Consider the following 18,120-nt stretch of genomic DNA (forward strand, 5'->3'; position numbering starts at 1 on the left):
TGCAGAACTTTCACTTTTATTTAAGAAGTATTTTATTTATTGGAGACTTTGGTTGTATGCAGCAGTTTTTTCTTTTCTATACTGGAAAATACCTTTTAGGCTGCAATTCTGCACACATTTTTCCTCTTAACTGAGAACCGTACCGTACAGAACAGAACCATGACTTAAATACCGAGGTGCGTACCGAACCGTGACTTTTGACCCCTAATAGTAGGTGGTAGCTCACTTTGACTTGGTCATTTTAAAAGTAGCTCACAAGCTGAAAAACAGTGTCGTAGCTCAACAAGGTGGATCTTATTTTAACTGCTTTGTTCATGTAGGACACTTCAGTCACCATAGAAGCAGCGTGCTGTAAACCATTGCCCAGATGAATTCCCCACTAGCAGCTCATTGAAGAGGCCATCGCCAGAGTTTTGTTTGCATATCCATCCTTGATCAGACAGGTTGACCAATTGACCTTTTCTTATTTACAGTAACGGAGCAAGGGAGAGCGGTGCTTCCTGCACATATCTTAGCACAATATCAGTCAGACTTTGCACAAATAGGCTACATCCATGCATTGATTAAAGCAACAAATTTGCAGCAATCCATGTTTTGCATGCACACAGTTCTCTATGCTATACTGACCGTTATATCCAACTATAGCCAAACACTACCACAGTTAGAATTAGTACTTTGCTCAACAGGCCCACCACACTCCTGTTGTAAAACTAGGTAGCCTTTTTTTGTATCACATTGCAAAGACGGACTTGGCAAATGCATGGTTACAAGTTGCCCTTAGCCATAAACCTGACACAGTCACAGTGGAGAAACAAAAGCCTTTTATTCACAAACTTGTTTTTTCTGCTGTCCAAGCCACAGGGACAGACTAAAGGCACATGGCATGGCTGCTGCTGTTCATTGTCCACAGAGGAGCCAGACAGAGCATGTAAATAAAAGCAGACGGTAGCCATGTATCACAACAACAACAGGCTCTTCAATAGCCTTTCTCTAGAGGTAAGACTCGCTCCCTCCCTGCCACGGAAGGCTCACCTTTGTGCTTCTGCTGTGATTGTTTGTAAATGATGGCAGCATTGATTCCAGCCTCGCATGGGATTTTTCTGTGTCTGTGTAATTTGTTGGAGGGGAAGGAGGTAAAATGGGAGGGATGCTGGTAATGGATGTGGAAAAAGGAGAGATAAAAGCTTCCCATACAGGGCGCTTTTAATGCACAAAAACAAAAAGCACAGTTATTTTTTTCTTTCCGGGATAGCATCACATATAATTACAGATATGCTGTTAGAGGAAATGAGCAATGGCTATTGAAAAAAAACAATATTATTTTGGTGTTTAGTCAAAAACAACAACCTTGTGGTAGATATGAATCATATTGTAATATTGCAAGATGTACAATGAATACCCATGCATGGAAAACGACATCTTATCAGTCTTTTTTTTTTTTGATGCAGTACTGCAAATATAAGATGTGTGTATCACAATAACGATAAGAAATATACACTGTTGGACGTGTATTGTGTTCAGCTGGAAATGCAGACTTGCTGCTAGCAAATGTTGTGTTTGATATTGGGGTTAAATGATATCTGAAACATGGGCATGTGGATATACTGCCATCTGCTGATCGAAACACGACATTTCATTTTACCGACTGAGAGACCACAAGAAAAATGTAATTCACTGTTCACCAAATTTCAAATTAAAAGAGAAAAAACACAATAGCATGATCTAAAGGTGGAAAGTTTCATGATTGTTCTTGTGTTTGAAAGTCAAATGGTTTCATTTGTAAAGGACCCTCCCCCTCCTCCTGAAATCAGAGACTTAAATTAGACTAAAACTCAACCAGTGAGACAATAAGGATTGTTGTACTCTGTTTAATGATTGACATAAAATAAGTTAGCATACGTATACATGTGATATACAGCAGTTGTTTCTGTCCAACCTCATGGTTCATTCAAATTAACCTTAAAGTCAATAGATTTTGACCTTCAAAAAAAATCATCATTGGTCTCAAAGGAAGTTGCCATCAAAGCGCTATGGCTTTCATTGGTGCGGCTAGAACTGAATACTTCACACTGTCTATGCGTACAATTATGAAATTAACATTGAGCAAGCATCCTCTCTACCTGTACAACAGCACCATTTGAAATTTGGAAAAGGGAGTCTAAAAAAATAGGTTTAAATAAACTGAAAACACCTTTCAAGCATCTAAAGCAGGTTCCTTGTTGTTGTGAATGATCAGCTGGTTTAAAGAAAAGAAGTGATAAGCTGTGACATAGTTTCATAAAGAACCATACACCCTTCTCTGCTGATTCCAAATAAAATGCGGTGATTTTTTTTTACAGTTCTTTACCTAATATAGAATTTCTCGACCATCTGAGTAATTAATATTGCTTGTTATAAACAAACTTCCCCCCACCAATTTTATGGGTTAAATTCTAGTGTGATACTGTTTACCCAGCTCCAATATCAACTCCAAACAGGAAAGAGGAGTCAGAAAATTAAATTAGTTAAATAATGGACAATAAATGAACAAAATGTTGGCCGATGCAGGGGTCCCACGTTTTCTTCCAAGTATCCCACAGAGTTGTTCATTTAGGAGATGAAGTCCATAAAAAGTTGCAGGGCAAAAGTTATTTTTTGTGTGTGGAAAAAAAAACAGCTTCCTGTGTGGGGTTACTACAGAACTGATGCATGACGTAGGTTTATCAGGGTTACGAGTGTTTAGAGGAGCGTGGATCTCTTTATTAGGTCCACCTATCTACTTTCCCAGAGTTTAATATATACATGTCGCTTGTGGCAGGGCTTACATTTCCAATCCCACAATGCAAAGCGCCAGCAGCATCGAAGAAACCAGGCTCAGAGTGGGCGCAAACATAGATGCTTTACCTGAGGAAAGCAGAAAGCAACATGAGACAAATGGACCAAGGGGATGATACATCTTTAAAAAAAGGACAATATGTTATTTTAAGGCTTACCCAGAATCCTAATCTTCCTGACTGGGCCATCTCCCCCTTCATAACGACCGCGTACCATCAGCTCATAGTCTCCAAACTGAGGCATGGGGAAGTCCATGAAGTGCCAGCCAGTCATGTAGACCTTTCCATAGTAGTAGCCTGTCTTTCTGAACATGACCTAGAAAACCAGGGAGATTTTTTAACATTTCTGTTATTTACACGTGGTGACCCCGGAATCTGATTTAAATCTATTGAAGAAAAACAAAACATCGATAGGCATTATAAGATAGTAGCAAAGCTTTCCACAAGGTGGGTACCTTGTAGTACAGTGGGAAGGAAATATTGCCCATTCCAGTCCAGTCGTAGGGGATATGTTCCCACCACAAATACATCCACTGTCCTGTCCAGGTAACATAGCGCCACATCCTGACAGGCTCTGGTGGTGCTGTCAACAAAACAAACATATTGATTTCTATCTAGATAACATTGTAAGATTACTTTCATTGTATTTTTTATTTATTTTTTTCGTCCATAGATTGTGAGTAGTAGTGGTCTTACGTGCTCTCTTTGTGAACATTTCACAGTGTTCACCGGGGGGTCCGAAGCCAGCTCCGTTATAGGCTCGTACCTCGATGAGGTAGTGAGAGTCTGGCCGCATGTTCTCCAACCTGGTCTGATTGACTCCGGCTGAAACAAATATACGGTGCGCTCCCGGCTCTGGATCATCATACTTTCTCCAGTATTTGACCTACAGTAGTTAAGCAGGAAACAGGGTTTTTTTTTACTGTGTTGTCCTTCCTATAGGCAAACAATGTGAATCTTTCACTGACAAAAGATCCTAGTGCATTAGCTTATTAATTTGACAGCAAGCTATAGCTAGCCTTTATTTTTTTAATACAGTGTATTTGTTCTTGTACCAATTTATTTGTACAATGCCTTTGGTTAAACTACTGTTTATGATATATTAATTCTGAATCGTAATCACAATCATATTATTTGTAGTCCAACACTGTTTTCATAGTTTCATAATTGCTCACAGATAAACACATTAAACATTGACTGCTTTCGTCAACCTTTGTTGTAATTATGTTTAACTCCCTGCACACTGTATTTGCACCTACAGTACAAGCAGGGTGAAGGAATTAAAACAATATTTAAGACTTTCAGTCCATATTAAGCTAATTCAATACACTAATCAATATAAGACTCTAAACCGCTAGTTTTTAGTTTTTTGAGTTCTGTGTGAACTCTACATCTAGCAAACCCGAAGAGCTAGAATGTCTTTGTGTAAACCTGAAGACATTTTTCTAATACAGTGTCTTCCTCAAGATTCAGAGAAATAAATCTCCAATTAGTGTTTTGTACAGAAAAGGCTCTGTACCTGGTATCCCTCAATGTACTGCTGCAGGCCCGTACCAGTGTCGACCACTGGCAACCACCAAACCAGAGCTTCGGTGGAGGACACCGGCCTGGCATAGACATCTGTCGGAGACTCTGTAGGTACTGGAGAAGTCAGAAAAATAAACGAGAGAAGACAAGTTTAATGTCGCACACTTAATTTTTTCTGAGGGAATTTGAGAATCCAAAACTGGAAACGAAAAAATATAAAATCCTTACCATCTCTTGGGTAGTAGATTACAGAGGTGAGGCTGTACGGTCCGTCTCCTTTCACATTAAAAGACTTGACCTTCACCTGAAACTCTTTGACCAGGAAGTCTTCCGCATCGGGCAGGAAGTAGGTGTCCTTGTGAACGTACCGCCTGGTCTCGGGGTCTGAAATGGTCTCGTACCACCAGTCGTAAGCATCGTGAGGCTTGAACGCCACAATGTAGCCAAACTTCTTGCCGGAGAAAAACCAAGGCTGCACAGGCTAAGGGATCAGGAGTGAAATAGAATGACAAAAGATTTTTTTGGTCAATGCAGGTACAGTAGCCTATATATGGCAGGTATTTTTGGTGTTACTTAGAGGGCTTACACTTACATCCCATGTGATGACAATCTCACCATTTCTACCTCCATACCCTGCCACATTAGTGGGAGAAACCACTGGAGCTGGGTAGAAAAAAGGCCATTAGAATTTTTCATTTTACTTCAAATTTAAAAAAAAACATGTCAAATATTAGTATTGTCTCCTTACAAGCATCCCATGTTTTGATCTTGAGGGAGGGGATGCTGGCCTCTCCAGCGCCATACTCATTGTTGGCGATAATCCTGAACTGATACTCCATCCACGGGTACAGGTCTGTCACTTCTGCCCTTTCCGTATTGCTGTCAAGATTAGTCGGAGCTAAAAGAAGCCACACATGTAAAGTCATGCCAAACTGTATTGGGCAAAAAAAATTAAAAATAAAATTATACATTTGCTGTCTCTGGTTTTGGAGCGAGATGGCCCCCTGGTGGCGGAGAGCCGTACTCACAGGTGCTGGCGTCTTTCCAGTCGTCTTCATTCAGGGCCCAGAAGTGTCTGGTCTGGATGGTGTAGGACAGAATCTGGCTGTTGTGCTCCGATCCTTTACTCCACAACAGCTTCACCCACGTGTCCCCGATCTCTTCCACGCGGATCACACCGGGGGGACCGGGCACACCTAGATCAGGGAGGAAATTTAAGTGTGATCATAGCAACAGTAACAGCTATTTACCAAATCTAGCACAAATAACTTGTTACTTTGATGATCTCCTCTGCCTTTTCTTTTGTTGTACATTTACAAATAATTCTCTTACTTTTTTTGAGGCACAGCATGCCCCCAAAAAATAAATATCTTTGTAAGATTATTAAGGTCTGCTCCAATATCACTGGAGTCCAGTTATAAGCCCTCAGCTCTCTCTGATAGAAGTGAGTGGACCAGAAAGCAAAAAGAGTAATAAGTCAACCCAACCATGCACTTTCGAGGGACTTCTCAGTTATGCCCTCAGGTTGACGCTATTACGTGGCTGCATGGAAAAAAATCATTCTACAAATTCCTTCAGCTACTATCAGGCTACTAAACTCATCCTATTGATCTGTGCACTTGTTGATGTAGTTAGGATATGTATTTATGTATAATTGTATTGTAATGGATTGGATAGACTGAAGAAAATAACTGCCCTTTTGGGATAAATAAAGTATTCTGAATCTGCATAGGGACTGACCTACGACCTTGAGGTCAGCGTACGCCGTGTCCATGTCCACTACTGTCTGAGCCGTGCAGGTGTAGCGACCCTCGTGCCAAATCTGGGTGTTCTTTATTCTCAAGTCACCGCTGCCGTCTACGTTCTGGGAAAAAAAAGGGACGCGAAAAACACGGAGGTGAAAGAGGGAGGGGGATAGAGAAGAGAATAAGGGTAGCTGACAACACCAACAGGGTGTCATGAGGCTAGGATGAACCATCAGCCTTACCATAACGCGTTCATAGTGGTCCCACTCTGTGTTAAAGTCAATGACCCTGAAGTCAATGGCCCAGATGAATGTGATGTCCAGCATAGGGTCGAAGGAAGCAGTGCACCTCAGAATGACCTCATCGCCGACCTTCACCTCTGTGTCTTCAGGTGCTACTGTGAGGCCGGTAGCCTCTAGGGAGGTGGGGGGGGGGGGGGAGGGGTGAGGAGATGTCAGAAATGAGTGGCAGTACATTTTTACCCTTTGAAAAAAATAAAGAAACACAAACGCACCACACACTGACCTGTTATGGTAAGGTAACCAGAGCTGTTAGCCTTCCCTCTGTCATTCTCGGCGAAGCAGTTGTAGAAGCCCTCGTCATTTTTGGTGGCATTGAGGATCTCCAGAGTCCCATCAAACATGATGGAAATGCTAAAAAGTTGAGACAATTGATCAGTGGCGGAATGTTACTATATGTACTTGAGGTACTTTGGAAAAACTGGAATTTTGTTTCTTTTCAAATATTTCCACATATGCTACTTTTTCCAGGGAAATATGGTACTTTTCCTTGCAATGATTGTACTACATCTTTTGAACGTTTTATATGATTATATACAGTACATGAATATTGATAATGAGATTTGTTGATGATGATTTTGAATGGTGCTGAGCTGCTTGACAATGTATGTGCAATGCAAACTGAACGCTGTTTTGATGCCAATTTTTGACCAACCGTGAATTGTTGTAGAGGAGCTCTTTGCCCTTTGTCCAGGTGTACTTAGGCCTCGGAGCAGCTCGGGGTTTACACTCGATCAGCACGCGGCCGTCTACAGCTCCAAGAAGCTGCTTCTTCACAGGGTTAAATTCGAAGGTAGGAGCACAGGCTAAGGAGATATTATAAAATGTGAATAAATTGCTGTCCCCAAATTTAGTGTCAATTTATATTAGTGTACACCAGGACACACTTTGTATAAACAGCCAACGTCCTTGAAACTGTTGAACATTTTATTGTGCCTCCCCACTATTCAATAAATCAATGAGAGCAAAATTTTCTCAAAAGGGCTCACCGATGACTCGCAGCTCGGCGTTGGCGTATTTGATGCCCCAGTAGTTCTCAGCAAGACACTGGTACATTCCGGAGTCATCAAAGGTGAGGCTGGAAAACTTCAGCTCTCCTTTCCCATACTAGAAAAACACACGTACACAAAATGTCAACTTCAATGAAAAACATTGTCCTTAATAAATGTTTATTTAAATATATATATATTTTTTACCATATATCCATCTTTGTACCAGCGGATGAAAGGGAAGGGCTTCCCTGAGGCCACACAGCGCATGGTGTGCTCTGAGCCGATGTCGATCTGAGTGTTGTTGATGGTTTCCGCCCACTCTGGTGCAGCTACAGAAACAGGCATTAGTGTGATTACAATCATCATGATAGGCACCACAGAGGGGGCCACATGTTGCATTATGGCTGACTTACTGGCTGTGCAATACAGAGGAAAGAACCACACCAGATTCAACTCTAAGAAAAAAGACGATTACATCAGTGAATTCACTTACACTCCACATACAGCCAGGCCTTGTGCCAGTCCTTCCCTTTAGTGTTGATGGCTTCACACTCGTACCCTCCCACGTCTTCATACTGTACGTTGTACAGATGAAGCACAGCTCCCGATTCGCTGATCTCGTGATTCGGTGGGAGGTCTGTGTGGTCCACCTTCCTCCAAACGATATCAGGGATGGGGCTGAGAACACACACACACACACACACACACACACAGAGAAATCAAATCAAATTCTGTCAAACAAAGTGGTCTGGCTGGTCGGTTGTTGTGAAAAACTCAGAAATGAAATCTTACTTTCCCAGAGCGAAGCACTCCAATGTAATATTAGAGGCCAGCATGGCGGTAGTATCGGGGAACTTCACCCTGATGTCTGCTGGGTACTTTCTCTCCTCACCTGAGGCAACCAAAAATGAATAATATATAATTACTCATATTTTATTGCTTGCGTGGTCTCCACATCCATTTTTGCTTTCTTCCTATATTGTAATCAATGTAAAGCATTTTGAACTACAAGTTACTTGTTTGATAATAAATAAAACATTATTATTTTGATTGATCAAATATTGCAGATTAGAAACATGAGAAAATGCCGTTTGCTTTGATAGTTTTCTTTCTTAATCCCGTTCTGCAACATGTGTTAAGGAAAGGCGTAAATAAAAACTTTCTTGTTAAACTGCAGCACTAACCGTCTTCTGGGGGTAAGGGGATGAGTGGGATGAACTTGGAGAAGACGCTCTTCCCGGTGATGGGGCTAGAAACAAAGCAGGAGTAGTTGCCCGTGTCCTGAGCCTCCACTTTAGAGATGTACAGGTTGCCCGTCTTCTGGGAGACAAAGCGCCGGTGATCCGTGGGCAGGAACACTGGGAACTCGTTGTAGATCCAGCGGTAGCTCACCTCCTCTGATAGGTCAAATGACAGGGGATCGGGGAGGGGGTATGAATTAAGCTGTTGCCGTCATCGTAGCAAGACTGATTTTTGACGTATTATGTAGACAGAGAAATGTACGTACGTGGCCAGACTTTTGGAGGGGCGCACAGCAAAACCGCCCCCTGTCCTTCTTTGACATACACCGGGTCTCTTTCCTCCTGGGGGAACTCCTCCATGACTACATTGAAGATGAGAGTAAATAAAAATGGGGGAATTTTAAATAACGAAAAAAAATTCAAATTAAAATAAAACAACCAAATATTCAAATTTATCTAGCTTTTTTATGGGAGGGAATAAATGGAGATAGATATGGGTCAATTCGTCGTCTGATATAATGTGGCCTATTTCAATAGACGACTGAGCCAAGAATGGAGAGACACCGAGAAAAGTTATTAAAAAGAACAGGGGACTCCTGTCCTGCTAGCCTAGCTATGCTCACATCCAAACTTGACCCTGGCCTCCTTGCTGATGACGGTCCCGTAGATGTTTCTGGCCACGCAGATGTACGTGCCGGCGTGTTTCTTCTGTCGGGGGTTGGTGATGACCAGGTTCCCCCCCACCAGACTGTAGTGCTCGTCAGGCTGCTCCATCAGCTTGATTTCCCAGTTATCACGGCGCCACCTGGCCCAGTGATACACATACAATTCCCAATTAGATTTAATATACATGGTTATTTTATGTGTGTGTGTGTGTGTGTGTGTGTGTGTGTGTGTGTGTGTGTGTGTGTGTGTGTGTGTGTGTGTGTGTGTGTGTGTGTGTGTGTGTGTGTGTGTGTGTGTGTGTGTGTGTGTGTGTGTGTGCGCGACCTGTAAGTGGCTGGAGGGTTGGCTCTAGTCCTGCAGTTCATGGAGATTCTCCCATCGGGGGAGTCCTCGATGTAGACCACATCCACGGGCTCCTCCTCGAAGATGGGTCCGTATCCGGTAGCGTCCTCTGGTAAATTTTGACCACAGTTAGATGACATTGAAAATCAACCTGAAATGTTGTAACATACGTGCGGCTAAACCCTTTATTTTTGTTTCTGAACTCACCTCCATAAATTCTAGGATCACTAAACAGGACGGCCTCTGCAAAGCAACATCATGGTCAGAGAATGGTGGGTGCAGGTTGTACTGATATTCTAATCATTTCTAAATGGGGGGGGGGGAGAAGGTTATACTACTTAAGGCAACCATGTGTCTCCTACCTGTGAGGGAGACGGAGGAGGAGAGGGCCAGGAGCAGTAAAGCAGCAGACGCCATGACAGTCAACAAAGCGTCTTACTGCGGCCACAGAGCATGAAGTGGAGAGGGCTGAGTAAGACACAAGAAGAAAAGAGTTTTAGGCTGTCAGAAAATAAATAGCTGTGTTCTTTTCTGACAATATAAGTATTTATTCTTGTTAAAATGACCATCCTGTGACTTTCCCCAGTGCACGGGACTGGCTGAATTGCTGCTGGTTCATATAAATTATTCAGGATGCGAGTGAGTCAGCAGAAAACTGCAAGTAGTCATGGGGCGTGTGCACAGACACAAAGAACGTGCACGAGCAGGGAAGACGCGCGGGCACGAGCTCCTGTGTGCATGCACGCTGACGCACGGCAAAACAACAACAACAACAGGGCTGTCAGTACACAAAACATAAGGTAGCAGCACTGCAGTACCAGGACAGCTCCTGCTGCGCCATCACGCATGCTTAACACATCACTTCTGCTGGATGGAATAGAGGCAACTGCTTTGAGCAACCACAGCGTGTTCAACTCACTACCAGGACATGCATAGAGAGAGAGAGAGAGAGAGAGAGAGAGAGAGAGAGAGAGAGAGAGAGAGAGAGAGAGAGAGAGAGAGAGAGAGAGAGAGAGAGAGAGAGAGAGAGAGAGAGAGAGAGAGAGAGAGAGAGAGAGAGAGAGAGAGAGAGAGAGAGAGAGAGAGAGAGAGAGAGAGAGAGAGAGAGAGAGAGAGAGAGAGAGAGAGAGAGAGAGAGAGAGAGAGAGAGAGAGAGAGAGAGAGAGAGAGAGAGAGAGAGAGCAGGATGAACCCCTGATTGATAAGGATGTACAGGATGGGATGAAGTGGGGGAGGGTTGATCTTTCTGTAAATACTACTAAAGCTCCCAGAGTACAGCGTTTTTGAAATTTCCCTGTAGAATACAATGCAGCCCAATTTAAATATCTGTGTGTAATGTAGCAATGTCATAAGCACATGCCATTGCAGCAGTGTATATAAGGGATGCACAGAGATGCAACAGGCCAAATCAGTGTGTGCACATATACTGGTGTGAAGTGGACATACAAAGTTTGATCAGGAAGTATAATGTGTATGGAGCCTACATAAGTATAGCTAACTGATGCAACGTTTGTGGGCAGTAGTTTTGCCTGTGGTAAGGTGTGTGGATTTAGGTGGAAAGAATGGAAGGCACTAATGTCAAAGTTGCTGAAGTCCATGTTTGTTTTCGATTTTAGATCAACACATCAAAATCATCCAAATGAGTCAAACCCTTGCCCCTAGGCTTCCACTTGTCCAACATGACATTAACACATCAACATCTTCTCCAGCAAACCACCTGAGAGATGGATTATCGTTACAACCTGACTTTCTATAAGGCTTGTCTTACAATGGAATTATATGAAGAACATTTACACAGTACAATGTTGACATCCATGTGACACCTGTAGTACTTTCTGCTTCTATACTCTACAATAAATCAATGTGCATTACAGTAGCTCTATTTGCCTCAATGTTTACTCCAAAAAAAGCATAGCAGTCTGTTAAACCTTTGCACCCAACAGTGAGCTTAAGCAGGCTTCATCTGATAATAATCTATCTGCCTGTAATGTCACAGGCCACTGGGGGATGTGAGTAGGGACAGTAAATGAAATCAAGAAGATACAAGGAAAACGGCTTAGAAATTTCTCGATGATGTGAAATTCTGGGAAATAGATGTCATATCATATAGTATGGCCAGCTATGGTAGAAACCATCTTACAAGCAATGCTATAGCAGCCGGACAGTCTCATTGATCATTTGCTGAGTCATTGTGGAAGCGAGAAGAAAAAAGGGAAAGAAATAACAGAAAGGGAAAGATAGACAGACAGCGACCACCTCTCTCCCATGCACCCAGTGTTGGAGAGAGAGAGGGAGCGGGGGGGGGGGGGGGGGGGGGATACCAGCATCATACATCCAGTGTACAGCACATCCACATACAGAGAGACTGCAGCACTGTCTCCTCATGTGCACTCTTGATGACTCAACACAAATATCAATACTGTATACCAGCGCTTGCCTGCATCTTTCCTGCATAGTCAAATGAAAATAATGCAACACACAAATCGTATTGACACTTTTCTATACAGCCCCCTAGCTGAAGCAATCTGTCTAGTCGCTTACTAATTCTGATCAATTCATCAGAGTGTGTTTTTCCCTCTGAATAATCCCACCGCAGATCCTCTTTGGACAGAGAAGCCAAAATTTAGGTCAGCACATGTATTCAGCTTAGTGTCTTTAGCCACTGCCTTGAACAACCATGTTTGCTTTTGAACTGTGGGTTTAATGGCCACAGCAAACAATCGTGTCCAACAGTCGTTTCTGAGTCCATCGAGAAGATATCAAGATGCAGATCTTGGACTTATTGGTACATTTTGCATTTTTCTGTGATAGTCCAGGGTGATGTCACAATTCAGCATGTTGCACAATATATTTTAGTCTCAAATAAATATATTTGAGACTTAATAATACATGACCTATTTAAAATCTATAGCTGCTTAAGTTTGTGACAGAGCAGGACATAAATTGATCTCAAAATGATGTTTAACTTAGAAGGGAGTTGCCCCTCTTGCCCATCAAGGACACTCTTCACTAAGTGCCTATGCCATGGTACACCCAGCAGCTTCCTGCGCCCTTGACGCAGCAAACACTATCCGACACTTTCACCTTGCGTCTCCTCTCCTTACATGGACTTTCTTATCTGTATAGCATGTTCTCAAAGTGCACGCTGAAGACAATCTCAAACCTTCTTAGCGTTCACTTTGTCGCAGTCAACCCCCCCAAAATAACTCCCCTGGCATCTAAAATGAACTGCGCAGCCAGCCCCTTACATCACTTCACTCTCCTATGACGACTGAGCGATCCGGCACCGGTAATTCACTGCTCTGCATTGCGGTACTCCCCAACCCGGGCCGGTCCATTTCAAAACGGATTCTCTGCTCTATCCCTCACCAAAGTGCTGCAGACAAATAAGAGCCCGTTCAAGCTCGTTCACACACACACACTCTCTCTCTGTTGCTGTGTCGTTCTTACCTTTTAAGGCAGAAATGGCTTAAAAAATCTCAGCAAACTGTCCGCATGGCACACACACACACCTGGACCAGAGCCGCATCATCGTCCCACAGCCCAACCGCGAGCCGGAGCGTCCCGTTCATCAGTGGAACTTTTCTATTGGAGGAAAGCGGCGGAGTGACACCTCTGGCTGGAGGAGAGGAGAGGAGAGGGTTGGTCCACCAGAGAGAGAGAGGGAGGATCCGAGGATGGGAGGGATACGGGCATCATGCCGCTGTAGGCTACCATCCCAAAGGGAAGTCATTAAGGCTTTTAGGGGAAATATTTCCTACACTTGATACGTTTGACTGTAACGTATCCCATTACGTTTATAATGAACATATTTGTGTCATTTATTTCCCACTATGATATGCTTGATTGTAACGTATCCCTAATACGTTTATAATCAGTGTCAACATGTTTTTTGTGATTTATTTCCCTATCTCTGATTAGGCTTTATTTTTTTCTTTAAACGTTCCTTCTTTCTAGAAAATTCAAGTGCCATGGACCACGCTATAGTCCAAGTCCATACCCACCATGTGCTGTGCATTATAAATGACCTTCATATCAATCTATTATTAATGACAAATGCCAGACACCATGCAGCTGTATATGAAATGTGATTCGATCTTCCACAATTTGGGAAAAAATATGGTTTAAAACTAAATTACAATGGAATATTGCACTCAAAAAAATGAACTCTGTGAGTTGTTGAATTTAATTAATGTTTTTATGTCAAATTTAATTAACATGTCTGTGTTGCCTTTTAAAACGAAGCCCACTTCAGTCGGTTTCACTTAAATGTAAGACTTCTTAAAACCAAAGAATGCCAGTTGAGTAAATACAAAGTAACAGTTTTGAGTGAATCGCACAATCAAGATAGCCTGGTCCTACCAGACCATCATACTTCATTTCATTTGTACAGAAGGTCTGGAACTGCTCTATTGGCAAACGTTCACTCACTTGGAGGCGGGTGTCTGTTGAAGTTTAAAACTATTGGATCTACCCAGTGTCACTCTGGATCTGCCAACCAAACGCATAACGTTTGGGGCTTGACATTATGTTATGCATCGGCTTCCGAGCAACTCCCTCTGTGCGCTGATTGGACCGGCAGAAATTTGGCCGGAGAAAACCTAAGAATATACTGCAGACCCAGACTGACTACTGCAGGGAAAATTAAATTTGAGCGGAAGTAGGTATAGGCGGGCAGAGCCAGGCTACAATCAAGACTGAACACACAAGGATTGTCCTATAGATGTGTTTCTGTAGGCCAGACATTGCGCATGCTCGTGGACATCGGGAGCAAGAAATTCAAACATTGCCATCTTATATACAGACCCATGGCAAGCAACACCGGAAAAATATAAGTAAGAGTAAGTTTACATTTTTGATGCAGTTTGTGATGTTGGAATGCCCGCATATGCTGAGAAAGTGAGAATGACGGTGTTAATGCATGTCAATTGCAAAATAGTTGGCAATATCTGGCATCGGGCCATCGGACCCTGACAGATCAAACAAGTATTGTATATTTGTTGAATAAAATATAGCCTACTTATAAAAAAAATTATGAAAAAAATTGGTTGGCCCTTGGGGGCCCCCTGGCGGGCCCCCAAGGGCCAACCAATTATTGTATATTTGTTGAATAAAATATATTTATAAAAAAAAAAAAAAAATTGGTTGGCCCCCCGGGGGCCCCAAGCAGTTGCCTGCCTTGCCTGTTCACAAGCTTCGCCTCTGCTCGGATCACTACTGTCCCCTTGATATCTAAATTCATGCAGCAGCTGGATCACCATTCTTCCCAACTGATGAAAGCGTTCAGGAAGAAAGGAGGAGCTGCAAGACGGAGAATAAAGAACATAATGGCAGACCTTGACAAGGTGTTTTTTCTTGTGTTAATTCCTGCATTAATAAATTAATCATTCCTGTGTTCTCCGCTATAGAATGACTGTGTTGAAGTCAGAGGAGCCTGCATACTGAAAGCACTCATTGTGTACCTCAATGAAGACCCTGAAAACCTTATAAGAGAGTATCTTGTAAGTATGTATGCCAGTGCTTTCTACATTATTTTTCTCTAGAAACTGAAAATATCATTGCTGTTTAGTTTTTCTGGTTGTTTCTAGAAAAATATAAATAAGACTGCATAATCAAACTGTAATGAAAGAATATGTCAACCAGTACAGCAATGTTATTCACCTGCTTGTGATCAGTAGCTTTTGACAGAGGTGTATAGCACATGATAATAAGATATCAGGCTTGAAGTACACTAATCAACTCTTTAGTAGATTTTTAACCCAAAAAGGAGATTTGTTGAAAAGAAAATCCTTTTAATACAGCCCAGCTTCCCTCAGTGTAGAGACAGAAAGATAAGAGATGTTCCATAGTCAAAAATCCCTTCCCACGAACATCAATAGCTATTTGTAGAATAATGTTTAAACGTGTTTGCTGTTTAGTTTCTAAAAATAACATTTTATTAAAGCCTTTTTTAACATATATATAATATCATAAAGCTATTTTTTCATGGAAAAAAAACAGGCTTTTCCATGATATTCTAATAATATAAGATGCATCTGTATACAGTGTTGACACAAACCATGATACCACTAGCGGAAAATTTCTAAATTTGAAACAAATATTTATATAGTCAGAAATAATGAGAATTTGGAGCTGGATAAACATCATTTAGGAAAGAGATTTGTTTTTTGTCCATGAATGTCGTGACTGAAGGTTTATTTGTTCTTTTCTTAAGGATGCTGACGACAACCAGGAGACTATGGACAAGACGATACTTGGAGTCTTTGCAATAACGAAGGAAGGTGCTAAACCAACAGACAGCCTGGAACATGTTGGAAAAATCATAGAAGGTGTGGAAGTGCTCCATGACCTTTGTGATGTTGCGAAGGACGTCGCACTTTTGTTTGGCCTCATGTACTCACTTGATTTGAGCTACCCAAACTTGACTGATACAAAGTAAATATTGTCCTCATTTCATACACAAGGTGGAGCCACTCACACACAACTTTACCTATTCACCACGAAAAAAGAAAGAAAACATGAATGATTTGAAATCCTGAAACCAACATTTATTTCATTTTTTTTAAACTTCATTTAAAATACAAAATATTTTGCAATATCATATTGTAGAGTAAACCATTTTTCACAGCCTTTCATGCTTCTCACGTAGCATCAACATTAACCAGAATGTCTTATTATATCATATCATATACTGTGTATCCTACTGTATATTCACCAGTCACTAGAAGATTGTTTCCAGGGTTTTTCACACTCCAAAGTGCCAGTCCGCTTCTGTCCATGCCGGCCGTCCCTTCTGTATGCTCCAAATTACAGTTTTATTTTAGTCGTTTTTTTTCTTCCTTTTTTAGATGCACACTCCTAAAAAGGAATACGTCAATTTCATGTGATGTCTAATTTAGGACAACAGTTTCCAAGAGTGTTGTGTTCACACATACCAGATGTTGTCGCAAACTAGATTCACCGATGCGTTTGAAAGGATGTGTCCTGTTTTAAGCGTGTGCCGTTTTTTTTATTAAAAAATACAGAAAAGGTGCGTGAACTGTCGAGAGACAGAAACAATACAGGTGTGTCACAAGAGCTCAGTCACAAGTTAAATAATCTCCTTTGATACCTGATAGGCTAAACATTTGAGCTAGCAAAATCCACCTGACGAATTCAAAAAAAAGAAGATAAGAAAAAGAAGAAATTTCACAGCAAACGAAAAAGAGTGAAAACTGTAAATTGTCCCATCTCACGCAACACCATTTTTTTTGTCCCTCCTACCCATAATGCAGCAGGGTCGATTTAAGGTCAAGCTCTCACCTCTTGACCTCAACGCCATCTACGCTCAACTCAAGCCGATATTTACAAAATAAAACGTAAAATATCTACATGTGGAAATCCTTAAACCTTAAAAACTTGATGCAAGTTATGATAAAACCTAAGAGGTGGAGATGTTCTCTGGGAAGAAAAAAAATACTCTCATTATTTCCTTGTTGAGAGTAGGACACATCAGAACTATAGACTGTTATCCATGGAAATTTGAAAGCAATAGTTTATACATCACACACACACACACGCTGTAACACCGTAGCATGCATGTGCTGCACACACACACACACGCACACACACACACACACGCGCAACCCCAACAATTACACATAAGCATCATTCATTAACAGTAATAGAAAAACTCACTGATGGGTGCTGCGCTCAGAACGTGACAACATACACAGATATAAGGTTAAATGCATATCAACCAAAGTCACCAGTGTGTTCTACCATTTGCAGTGAAACAAGCAAGATATTCATTCACGAAAAAAAAACGGACACACTCGGATTTTCCACATTCAGCATCATTATGCAGAAATCTCCCAGACCCTCACTCGTTTTTTTTTTTTCTCTAAGTGCTACCGGTAATGGAGAGTCCCCATTGTGACAGTAGGCCGCGCCAGGTGTTGAGTCCGGCTCCCGTTGGCAGTTACCTGGTGAATAGGTTTGGCAGTAGTTCCTCCTCAAGGATGAATAGGGTTTAGGAGGAGAGTGTTTGTAATGTAAAGACATCTCATCTGGCCTCGGGTTTTCCTACATAGTTTGCTATCCCCATGCATTTCCTTGGCCTCTTAGCTATAGTGTGATTCGGCGGTCTGTCTGTATGTGAAATTGGTATTTGATTTTCCACATGGCCACATTGATTGAATTAGAAGTTGAAAAAAAAATGAAGAGAAATATGTTTTAAAATAGATCTCAGACATGTTGAAAACTATTTTAAAGACTCTAGGAGGCTATTTGCAGTTACTGGGACCACATCGATGTTTTCACAATACCCAATGGCCCTGTAGATCGCTATAAAGGGTCTTGGTTTGAAGGTGCCCTCATGAGCAAATTCATCACTCAACATCAGCAGAATCTCAGAGAGCTCATTTTGCTCGAGTGTTCAAAGTAGTGTTGAATACTCACACAGCCTTTTAAAGTTGTCATTCAAAGTAAAAGGCGAGATATTTTTCTGTTTGTAC

At 41.7% G+C, this 18,120-nt stretch overlaps 1 protein-coding gene across 1 annotated transcript; it reads right to left on the reverse strand.

Moving 5' to 3' along the window:
• Positions 1-2,800: 2,800 nt before the first annotated feature.
• Positions 2,801-10,042, reverse strand: cntn1b (contactin 1b; the record flags this gene model as incomplete). Its single annotated transcript, XM_080051518.1, has 23 exons — positions 2,801-2,883; positions 2,973-3,129; positions 3,269-3,396; positions 3,510-3,699; positions 4,333-4,454; positions 4,569-4,821; positions 4,933-5,003; positions 5,089-5,238; positions 5,369-5,536; positions 6,081-6,204; positions 6,328-6,500; positions 6,611-6,738; positions 7,040-7,190; positions 7,374-7,491; positions 7,581-7,705; positions 7,870-8,054; positions 8,169-8,268; positions 8,561-8,773; positions 8,884-8,979; positions 9,241-9,422; positions 9,608-9,734; positions 9,833-9,868; positions 9,988-10,042. 23 exons carry the CDS (start codon positions 10,040-10,042, stop codon positions 2,801-2,803), a joined length of 3,135 nt encoding a protein of 1,044 aa, XP_079907644.1.
• Between the last annotated feature and the right edge of the window lie 8,078 nt (positions 10,043-18,120).

Source organism: Ammodytes marinus, assembly GCF_949987685.1.
Source record: "Ammodytes marinus genome assembly, chromosome: 22".
NCBI lineage: Eukaryota > Metazoa > Chordata > Actinopteri > Uranoscopiformes > Ammodytidae > Ammodytes > Ammodytes marinus.